Source organism: Perna viridis, chromosome 9 (assembly GCF_037379345.1).
Source record: "Perna viridis isolate PV_CMFRI_1.1 ecotype Kerala chromosome 9, ASM3737934v1, whole genome shotgun sequence".
NCBI classification, from domain to species: domain Eukaryota; kingdom Metazoa; phylum Mollusca; class Bivalvia; order Mytilida; family Mytilidae; genus Perna; species Perna viridis.
This window is the reverse complement of record NC_142453.1, coordinates 31,264,754-31,276,559: the sequence shown is the minus strand read 5'-3', so window position 1 is coordinate 31,276,559 and position 11,806 is coordinate 31,264,754. Positions and strand designations below refer to the sequence as shown.

General features: G+C 33.7%; 1 protein-coding gene across 5 annotated transcripts; it reads right to left on the bottom strand.

The window, feature by feature from the left end:
* Nucleotides 1-2,637: 2,637 nt before the first annotated feature.
* On the bottom strand, nucleotides 2,638-8,456 carry LOC148607799 (uncharacterized). Of its 5 annotated transcripts, none has more exons than XM_088544067.1 (2): nucleotides 8,389-8,456; nucleotides 2,638-4,621 (listed from the first exon to the last, which is right to left on the bottom strand). In XM_088544067.1, exon 2 carries the CDS (start codon nucleotides 4,590-4,592, stop codon nucleotides 2,655-2,657), a length of 1,938 nt encoding a protein of 645 aa, XP_088400193.1. In that variant the 5' UTR covers nucleotides 4,593-4,621; nucleotides 8,389-8,456; the 3' UTR covers nucleotides 2,638-2,654. The 5 variants fall into 5 exon arrangements, with proteins under 5 accessions (XP_088400193.1, XP_088400192.1, XP_088400194.1 ...); XM_088544066.1 differs by having other exon boundaries at nucleotides 8,385-8,441; XM_088544068.1 differs by lacking the exon at nucleotides 8,389-8,456 and adding an exon at nucleotides 6,556-6,585.
* Nucleotides 8,457-11,806: the final 3,350 nt, after the last annotated feature.

Genomic DNA, 11,806 nt, shown 5'->3' with positions numbered 1-11,806 from the left:
TAACACATTAATTATAGTAATACATGTATATTGGGCAAATTTAATGTTAATCTGCTGAGACGATGACTATATAACACGTGGACCACATTTAAAATTAAATAATTGTAAAGCTATATGTGTATTTAAAGGAAATTAGAAAAAAAGTATTTTCACCATTTTAACATATTATTTCAGTTTTTGATGTCCATGTTTTTCTTTTTAACTGTCTGCCATATTTTCATGGTATGTTTTGTACAGGGTTTAACTTTGTACACATTATAATTTGTATGAAAATTTTGTACTATGACTTGTATTTTTAGTTTGAACACATTATAATGTGTTTGAAATTGGTTCATACAAATATTTTTTTTTTAATTAGCCAAATCACTTATAATTTATACACATTTTAACGTTTGCTTTTTGATCAGTTTAAACTATTAATTTATCAGCATATTTATTTAAATGGAAACCGCGTTTAGGATTTTTTTGTATGCGAGTTTCACTTAATGTGGGATCTGTTTCAGCAGTGATTTTGTGGATAAGTAACTCTAAACAAATGAATGAATAATAACCATAAAAAAATAAATTAATTAATAATTGTTATACATGTATAATAAGTTTGTTTTTCTTTAATTTTGTCTTTGTTGAGATCCATTCACTATATTTAAGTTATTGTACGAACATCAGAAAAAAGCATGCCCCTGCCCCCTTTCTAAAATATTCAAGTCTTAATCCCCAAAATCTAGCCCAGTCTGGCCATTGTGGTATAGAATATCGTGGAACAATATCTTAAATATTCCTAATCTTTTACTGGAGTTATATGGTTAAATTTTCTGAAATACTTGTTTTTGATTCCTAATTCTAAAACAGTTGGGACCAAAACCATCCAAATCCGTACCAACCTTTCTTTTGTGGTTTGGAACCTAATATTTGTTGTTAAGTTTTATAAAGATCAAACAATTGATATTCAAGTTACTGCACGGTCTCTACGGATGACAACAAGAGCGTCAAACCAAACAAAGTGAAGGGGCATTACGCCTTCAATATGACCCTATAAAATGATCTTTGTTGTAATGACAAACAATGTCCAGAAAACAGTAAAATTTATAATTATTAAAAAAACGAATGTTTTGTGCATGGCTTTTGATCACCATGTTGTCAGTTATAGGTCATGTAACCAGAACTGCTGAAAATTGTACATTTTTTTGTCTTTGTACAGCTATATTTACATCTAGATAAACAACAGCTTTATATTTTCATATAAGATAAACTGAGTAATTATTAGTGTATTCACATATATGAAGTTGTTTGATTTCTTGGGTGCGAATTCTATTTCTCTGCCTGAACTATGACCAGAAAGTAAAAAAAGACAGAATATCTGAATAATGGTAAACTTCAATCATTTTTTTCCTTTTAAGGAAAGAAAATTCAGAAGTCCTTATGTTTTCTCAGTTATTCAGTGCGTCTTCTTTTTTGCGGCCATCTAAAATTGGTGGGCAGGGTTACCTATTTTGCAAGTGTAATTGTGGTTGTAAAACTTAGAACATAAAAATACGAGTGAAAAAAAGCAAATGTCATCTGTTTCTCTATTTTATGCCCAAAAAAGGAATTTTCATAAAATGGGAATTTATTAAGCCAAACTTGGCATTTTTGGTGAATTTGTACGAGTGTGATATCTTCTGAATCAATATTTAATAAAGAATGTGTTCATACTGGCATATTGAAAATTTATTCATTTTAAATAATTACAAATGGACGAAAATTCGTTCAAGTTATAAGTACTTTTCTGCTAATTTTGTACAAATTATAATTTGTTTTAACTAAACGCATAACTTATTGCGAATAAACGTAAAACATTGCAAATACATGTAATCGCAATAAGTTATGCGTTAAAATGCATAACGTATAGCGAATAATGGCAAAAAAAATTATTGCGTTTAAAAGCAAACATCATTGAGATTGTTTGTTGTCTGTAACAATTAACGTAATTTTAAGGTTTCTTAACCTGGTGATGATGGCGGATTCATCAGCTTCTTCATCCGTAGGCACGCTTTACTGTAAAGACTACACAAATATTTTGTATTTCCCGTTCCCATTATTGCATTTATTCGCAATACTTTTGCGTTTATTCGGAATATGTTTTGCGTTTAAACGCAAAACTTAATGCGATTATTCGCAGTTTAGCTTGCGTACTTGTATACCACTTAGGCAAATTTTGTCTTGTCTAGGCTTTTGGTCCAGATGCACTAAAACCAATTTGTTTCATTGTTTAATTTATTTTTCATTATTTCACCTTTTGTTTTACTTTTATTTTCTTTCTGAATTCATTTTTGTTCAATATGATTTAAATGGTTTCCTGAAGAAACAAAGTCTGCATCTACATGTGGTTAAAAATAGAATTATTTTATAAGTGAAACACATCTTAAGGTATTTCCTTTTTCATATATACTATAGCATCAAAGTAATCTAGGATCAAAACAAAGTGTGTCGTCCCTTCGTCTTCAAAGTTAACTTTTAACATGGAACGATAAGCTCCGAGGATTTTAAAGATTTTCAAGTTATGTGCAAGATTGGTCGTTTTAACTAGAGCATTGTTATTCTTTTAGGCACACATAACTTCAGAGTCAATAAAAGGCACATGCGATGAACAAATACAAATTTTGAAGAGGCCTGCCTCATTTGCAGAAACAGTATTTATTTAATTCATCACGATGGTTAGCAATACATCTAGACTGGTTACCATACTTATTTATACGGTCGATACCCCCCAAAAGTTTCATATCTGATTTGCCGTTATACTGAACGGTAGCTTCAAACCATCCGTAACTCGGAAGAGCTTCCACAGCAACAAGATAACGCTTATCTTCACCAGAGGTGTAAACGAACGTCCGAAATGACCACTCCTCAACTTTCTTGTCTCGGATAAAATTTGACTTAACCACTGATGCCCGAATAGTTCTGTTCAATATTAACCTAGCACAACGATGAAAGTCTTTGACTAGCAACTGATTGATTTTATTTATCATATAATTTGAGACTACACTAACAACAGGATCGTCCACAGCAACGGCATTTGAGGCGTAGCAAGGACAGTAGTTTTCTGGTATATTTGCTTGATGACAGCTCCTCTGTTCCGGAATTTCTTGGAATAGACTTATCGCTCTTGGAAGTTTTTGATTTAAATCTAAAGGTTTTTGTAACTCGAAATTTGTATTTAAAACATCCACCAATGTAGCATGGACGTCAAATGGTGTACTCAGTCTCTCTGTATTTTTCCTAAGATTTTCATGCAAATGAGGATATCGGTCTCTTAATTGTTTTGGAATAGAAATTGCTAAAGTTGGCATCATGCTAGTCACTCGTCCAATGTCTGTGTTCTGGATTTCACTATATCTTGGTCCATGATCCGCGTAAAAGATAACTATACCACTATCGAGTTTATTCGTGTTTTTCATCCATTTAAAAAGGTCAACAACGTCCAGATCGGCGTGATCATAAAAATTAATGAAGTCATGTCCCAACTCATTCAAAAATGAAACAGCAATTCTTCTTTTCTTATCATAAGCTTCAATGAAATCTTTATAGTACTTAATCACCAGTTTATGTTTCGGGGTATTACCAAAACACAAAAACGAAACATCTTTAAATCGGATATTGTGATGCTCCAAGAAAAGTAAAAATCTTTTTACATCGCGTATTGATTGCGTGCGTATTTTTTCGGCAGCTAAGAAAAATGGACGAAAATAATGTGCAGTTGTATCGTTTGTAAATCCAGTAAATGTACCAATAGTTGGCCAGTCTTCGCTGTACAAATCGATATATCCCCGAGATGTAAAGTTACGCCACAAAAACGGTAAAGTATGAACATTTGCACCGGGTATTTCCGGATTTCCTCTAGAACCAGTAAACAAAGCTGCCAAATTTGGATAAGAATTGTCGCCCACTTTAGTATATCCATTCAAAATATAAGCTCCAAGCTCTTCCCTCAGGTATTTCATAGTTAAGGGCATGACTCGTTCAGCTAAGAGATGAGATAGAGAATCGAATCCAAACATATACACACTCAAGTTGTCATTTGTTTCGTTCTCGATACGTCTTGTCTTCAGTACAGACTTATAGTCAATATGAAAATGTAAATTATCGTAAACTACCTTGTCATCCTGCTTACATTTGACGTAAACAATGTCATTGTATATATAAACCGGATCACTGAATAGGGTTTCATCCTCAAAAGTTACATTGTAATCTCCAACGCGCATAACTTTACTGTACGTACATAATAAGTTTGTGAATCCTGACTTCATAACGGCGGAGTGGTTGTACCGGAGCATACCATTTGAATCAATTAACATAAGGGCATCCCAAGGTTCGCATTTGATTGGATCCGATTTCCAAAAGAAGTTAGCGATCGATTTGTCGTAAAAATCGAACTGAGGCAAAACGCATGGGCTCATTATGTCTTGGTTAATAAACACATGGAATACTGGCCAATTTAGGTAGACGGTAAGGTATATACAGATCGGTGTAAAGAAAACTAGTAGCAAACAATATCGACATTTTCGGTTTGTATGGCAGGAACACATCAGATGTAAGCTGCTTGTGCATGATGACATCTTGGGCGAAACAAGAAACCCATATGAGCCTGAAAAAGAAATGCAAATTGATTAATAATAATAATAATAATAAAGAAGATCACTATTACCTGTTATATGTATATAACCCAATTGCCTAATCATTGGACTCCAGTTTTTTTCTGTTTGATTAAATTTTTCAATATTGTTAATTGCCGACAGTATTGTTAATTGATTTTGTTACTTAGCCTTTTTTTTTGAAATACTAAAGTGACTTTTTATCATCGGGTCATGAATATCAATCTTCAATAAAGGGGTGTCCGTGAGACAGAAAGATCAATTGATTTAGACATACATGTATACATTATTGTATTTATATTGTATAGGTGTTTGAAATTTGTTTCTGTATTTCATAGGGCCACAATTTTTCATTGAATTTTAATAGAACACCAAACCCAATTTTGATGTACTTATACTAAAGAAAATCAAGGGAATAAGATCGAATGGTTATCGAAAGGAACATCGGGGTAACCCAAGGATAACGACGTAACAAAGGAAATAGAAACACAAAATAAAGGAACATCGGGATAACCCAAGGATAACGACGTAACAAAGGAAATAGAAACACCCAATAAAGGAACATCGGGGTAACCCAAGGATAACGACGTAACAAAGGAAATAGGAACACCCAACAAAGGAACATCGGGGTAACCCAAGGATAACGACGTAACAAAGAAAATAGGAACACCCAATAAAGGAACATCTGAATAACCCAAGGATAACGACATAACAAAGGAAATAGAAACACCCAACAAAGGAACATCGGGGTAACCTAAGGATAACGACGTAACAAAGGAAATAGAAACGCACAACAAAGGAACATAGGGGTAATCCAAGGGTAACGACGTAACAAAAGGAAATCGAAACACGCAACATGGAACATCGGGGTAACCCAAGGATAACGACGTAAGAAAGAATATAGAAACACACAACAAAGGAACATCGGAGTAACCTAAGGATAACGACGTAACAAAGGAAATAGAGACACACAACAAAGGAACATGAAATTACCAAAATGACACGCACATAAAAACACAAGTAAATGAGCAATCCAACTGAAACCCGGACTAAACTCAAAACTGTGAGCGTGGACTAGGTGCATTGGTAAACTAAGGGTTATCTGCTAGTAAAATGTGACGCCCGGGAAAGAGGAAGGGAAAACTATGAAAACTTATGCATATGGTGTAGACGGATAAGCAATAACGATCCACGATTTCATCATGAGGTCCATTAAACCTGTTATGATGATTTATCTAGTAGCAATCTAAACCCTGTTCCAGAAGCCTTGATTGTAAAAAAAGGTTTGGCAGGTACAAACAATGGTACAAAACGTGCGCGTATTTTCAGTAAGCTCTGGCATTTACCTATGAGATCTGATATGAAAATTCCATATGCGGGCGCTGAAGGGATGTCCCAGATGAAAAAAAAACCAGTATTGTTCTCTGTAAAAAGGGACAGCGACACAGCCTCATTATATCAAAATATATAAAATGATTTTTTTGGTGGTCATTAAACTCCACTAAATGTTTTAAAATGTCAGTGAGAAATGCATAATGACATTTCTTTCTATTTGTTTTGACTGTATCTAGATTCTAAATGTTTTCAACAGGGCGGGTCCAGCGCCATGCCTGTTGTATTTTTTTAATTTCGTGAAATGCAAAGTGCAGTACTGTATTTACGCTGTGTGTGTCGTCGAATGTATTTTATGGGGAACCGATTTTTAGCCTATTATTGAATACAAACCTTTGCTCGTGTGTAAACAGAGAACAGAAAATATGAGCAGACGACATTCTACATTTCAGTCTTGTTTTCGATTTACGAAGAAAAATCGTAACTCATCAACTATGATAAACAATAAGTGATCAAAGATTGAGTACATACACTCAAAAACGATTGAACCCATTAAAAACACGATTTCTACAAACACCAAGTGATGTTTTCATACCCTGCCGGGTCAGAAACTGGATGTTCTTTCTAATTGTAAAAACCAATTGACTGAAACAGAACAGAAGTCCGGAACAGTGGGGAGTGTAATTTTTATTCTCGCTCAGTTATTTATACATCAAGTGTGGCTTTAATTGTTCAATTCCATACAAATATTGTTATAATGAACACAAATATAAGTCGGTTAACTTATATGATGTACGTAATAAATGCTACTTTTCAAAAGAAGTCCACTTTGTAACGTGGATAAGTCCTGATGTTTTGAAAAAGAAAAAAAGGGGGGAGAGAAAAAAAAGAGTGAAATCCAAAAAGGGATGGGGGGGTCCACCCCGATAACCACCTGCATCTGCCACTAAGTACATTGATCAGTGTGTACAAATGTAGTAAGTTGTCGGGGTAGGTTTATCTGCATGTGGAAGACTCGAGGGATATTGTAAGCTAGATCGATAAATATTATTTAGGTCTTATGCGCATGATATATTTATCCAACTATGCAGTGGCGGATCCGAGGGTGGAGGTGCAGAGGATCGAAGACTTTGTTATTTTTGGATTGGAGACTTAGTCATTTTCATGTGTAAAATTGACAAAAAATGGCAAATAATGTCATGCAGCATCCTACCTTGTCTGGACCCGGCTCTGCTCAGTTCATCGTTCAAACGTTTTTTTTTACATTTTATCACCGATTAAGACGGACACTGTGACACATTTGATTTAAACCATATGTATGAGACGAGACAAAAGACTCCTGCTGTTCAAACAAGATTTTTATTGTTTAATTTAAACAATATAAATAGAGTAAAAATGCAATTAAGAATTACCTAAATAATGAATTTGCTAATTGACTGGATGCATAAAAATTTGAACATGAATACGAAAGAGTTTTCCATGAGTACACGCGTTTGTATGTCATATAGGCGAAGCACCTTGCGTTCAAAATTAAAATGTTAAAGATCTAGTACTGTCTGAACCATGCATACACCATATAAAGGGTGACACACATATGCCACTTGCTAAAGCGGCATTGGGATACATTGTATGATCTTCAAATTCAACAAATTATGGAGAAATCCAGTAACACAATACAGGATACACGAATACATATTCGGGGATGGAAACATGCTGAGCTCTTTACATATTTAGTATATATATATTTGACAGTTCTATCATCGTTGGAAATTTTTCCGACCCTTCTATACTTACATTTTCTTCCCTGTATCAATTTGATCTGATGGAGCAGTGTAGATAATAGAGTCATCACATTCTGAGGCGTATGCATAATATTGATTGTTATGATGTATCGTTAATTTGATCTTCTATCCTGCATAACAATACCTGTACCTATAGCTAGGTGAACTGTCCCTTACTACAATACATCATGTACGAAGTTACATCCCTAGATTAATTCTACGAGGAGGAATGACCCGGAAAGCGAAAGCTGTATTTGTATATAGCCTAGCTGGCTGAGTGGTCTAGGGCGTTGGACTTTGTGCAGGCGGTGTCGCCATAGATGTCACACAGCGGTACGATTTCGAGTCCCGAGGAGGGAATGACCACTTAGACAGTTTTAACATCGTGGGAATTTTTCAGACCCTTCTATACTTACATTATTTTCCATGTATCAATTTGACCCGACAGAGCATTGTGGCGAATAGAGTAGTCACATTATATTTCTCCAATTATAATTAACAAAATTGAAGGTATGGATTCTTTATAGCAAATTGTGCACATGTTTGTCCAGCCAGAGTGAACTTTGTGGTGTAATTAAAATCATATGTATCAAGAGCATATCACGAACTTTGAAATCTGAGAAATGTTCAAAGGATTACTTACATACCTTTGTTGATTTCGCCGGTAATTCTGCAATAAAATTGACACACCTGAGATAAAATTCATTCGTTAAGCTTGGGTAACTTAACTGAAAAGCTGGTCGGTTCAGTTATGAAATTACAGTCAATACCGATCATCCTGTGTGAAATCGATGGATAGAATTAAATTTATATGAATCTGGCTGTAGCACGGGGCTTTTGTGATAAAAAATTGAAAATTTGTAGTATGCTATACATTTTGTTAGTCTGAATTTATTTTTGTTGAACAAAATTCACTTTTGTCTTTTGTCTTGAATTCAGCCAAGTTAAAAATAATCAGGTGATTTTAGATCGTGAAATAGTCGCTCGGTATATCAATTGAATTTTAAAAGCGAAATTGCATTTTTAATAGTTCAATATAGGAAAAAGAATGTGCGGTAAACCATGCAAAACAAGAGGTATTGATCTGGTTAGGTGAGAATAAACTCTCAATATGGATGTGTTTCAGTCTACATGCATGTAAAGTACAGTTCCCCATTGACTTAATATAAATTGTTTTTGAAAAATAAAATAATTTCCCTTCCTATCTACCCTATTGCATGTAACGAATATTTCCTGCAGTGTTCCTGAATATAATTGCTCATAATGTGAGTTTTATATTAAATTATATTTGACCCGTCAGGTGATTGTGTTCTGGAAAATCATTTTTTACTTCAGATTTCCACTTTTTGAGGATCAAAACCATGAGACAGTGTAGTCCATGGGCCACACAGGGAAACATATTTCATGACCAATCCGGTCGAAGTTACGGTACTAGAATTTTAAGGTACTAAAATATCTCTACTTTCATAATTTAGGTATTTATCATTTGACAATTACTGCAAAATTTAAAATTATCAACAGAAAAGAGAGTAAAGTGCTTAAATTTTAGTATTTCAATCAGACAAGTGGTTAATTTTCAATCGGTCCGAAGCACGTTAAAACGTAAGATCTTTTAATTCGACATGGAACCTATCTATTACTAACTGTTTCTGAAAACTAATATGTTACTTGAATAATATTAAGTTTTTATTATTTATAAGGAAAAATGCTACCCCTACTTAATTAGAATAAGCAAATTTATTAAAAATAACATTTTCAATTGCAATAGCGATCTAAATTATTGCTTAACTTTAACGGTTCTATCGTGAAAATCTTCCAAATAATATATTCATTCATTTCATAATACAATTTGTAAAAAAAAGTGTTCATTGATTTTTGACAGGAAAGGAAAAATGGGCAATTTCGGATTTTTTTTCTCATTTTACTATTTTCAATATTTTCATCTATTCTTGCAAATTTTGATCAGTTGTGTAATCAATCAATTATATATGGGTATTATTTGATTATTTGTCGATGATCAAATTTTGATGAACCACTCCTATGCGTCGAGCGTTTTCCTGAGTAGTCCAAGATTAGAGACGGTACATTGATTACAAACTCTCCATGAATACATTTTTAAGGTTTGAATTGCAAAGTTATTTTTTTTTCAAATTAGTAAGTACTCTTACTTTTATTGGACTATTAAAACATATATCGATGCAATGTGGTATGCTGAAATAGCCCCTTTAGCATGACTCTAAATTAGCACCACGATAGTTGCTATATGGCTATTGGATTTTTAGTTCTATCTTAACTGCTTGTATACAACAAAAATGTCAGAATTAGTCTGTTCATTAATTCAAAACCACCCGATGATTTGTAGTTCCGAAAAGATGGCTCGTTTGTTGTGTTCTTATTGTATTTTTAATATTTGGGTACGTTTGGTTCCATTTCAAGCATTGTGAGTTTCATACAATGTAGTCTCAATTTATTATTTATGACAAAACAAGGAAAATATCAGTTTATTGTACACTGAAAATCTCTGTATTCTATCATTTGATTATGCTATATATAATCAAGAGCCGCCTATAGCCTATAATATGGGGGAAATGAAATAAAATATTAAACCTACTCCCATAAATCTGGACGCGGTATGAAACATAATTGTTAGTTTAACGACCAATAAATGGTAATCATAGGGAAGCACAGATACTCCCTCCGGAATGTATGGGTACTTATTTTAGCTACTTGAGTAATAATTATCTATATATTAGGACATAGCTTGCCAAGTTTAAACGTTATGCTTGTCTTTTCATGACCACAAAATACAAAAATACAAACTATATAGAAACTGCAGATTTTGGTATGCTGCACTAGTGTTCATAAAATCTTATCAGCACCATTAGAACCGCATATTAAGGTAGTTTTAAATTACTACTGAAAACATAGGTGTATACAAGAAGTATTCCACCCAAAAATATCGAAACAGGAAGCCAAAACCAGCATTGGAAAAAGGGAACAAATATGATGAAACGCCAAAAAATGCACCATCGTATAGCCCTTATAAAATAGTAAATACATACAAAGATCACCAAAAGGTCTTTAATAAGTGTAAACACACCTTTAAGTAAGCTCTGAAAGGCCCCATCAACAAAAGTAATAAATCCATGATAACAGAACGGTGAAACTTCATCAACATATAGCTGAAAAGTCAAATTACGACACAAAAACACATTTATGACCAAATTCTCCTGATCGTGGACTGGCGCTATTTTTTTTCTCGTTAATATAAAGTAAAAAATGAAATGAAAAATCTAATCATCAGAATTGCTAATTTCGGTATGCTGCACTTGTGTTTTAAGGAGCAACCTGCTATCAGCAGAACTAGAAATAAAACACAGGAATTTAAGGTGAAATCGAAAAAATGCTTGTACACAAGAACTGTGCATGACCAGAAATATCGAAATAGGAAGTTAAATCCAGAACCGAGATGTTCTAATGAAATCTCGCTGTTTAGGGGGGTTTTGAATTCCGGAATATCATACATACTGCAAATTTTGGATAATAATTTTATAAAAATCGGGCCAATGAAAACCTTCACAATCATCACAAACACACAAGCAGTATTTGATTTCCAAATTGTCATAAATATAAATATATACAAATTCGAATCTATAAGATGCTAAATGACAATTCCATGCTGAATATTCGTATTTTGCTAAAAAGGAAGGAACATTAAAAATGGTCATTTTATGTACCTTAACGAAATATTTTAGGCCATTTTGAAGCCTGTGTTAAGATTAAAGCAAATTTAAAGATCAATCACTTGAGTACTGCTGTTGTGGAAATCTGAACCGGAAAAAAGTATGAAAGTGTAAGTTTTCAACAACTCCTAATCATATACGAGATTATACACACATAACGGCAGTGGCGGATCCAATGGGGGGGGGGGCACCACCCCCTTAGAAAAAAAATGTTGAAGATTGTGTGTGTTATATTATGAAAAAAACACTCACTTCGTGATCCTCACCGGTGATCCTGTCTGGAATTTTTTTGGGGCCCCCTTACCTGAAACTCTGGATCCGT

Excerpts from the sequence above, each read along its gene's own strand:
- LOC148607799 (XM_088544063.1), bottom strand. The coding sequence starts at position 6,513 with ATGGGTTCAATCGTTTTTGAGT. Across the intron at positions 4,622-6,491 it reads GGGTTCAATCGTTTTTGAGT|GCTCATATGGGTTTCTTGTT; the intron begins GTATGTACTCAA and ends TTTCTTTTTCAG.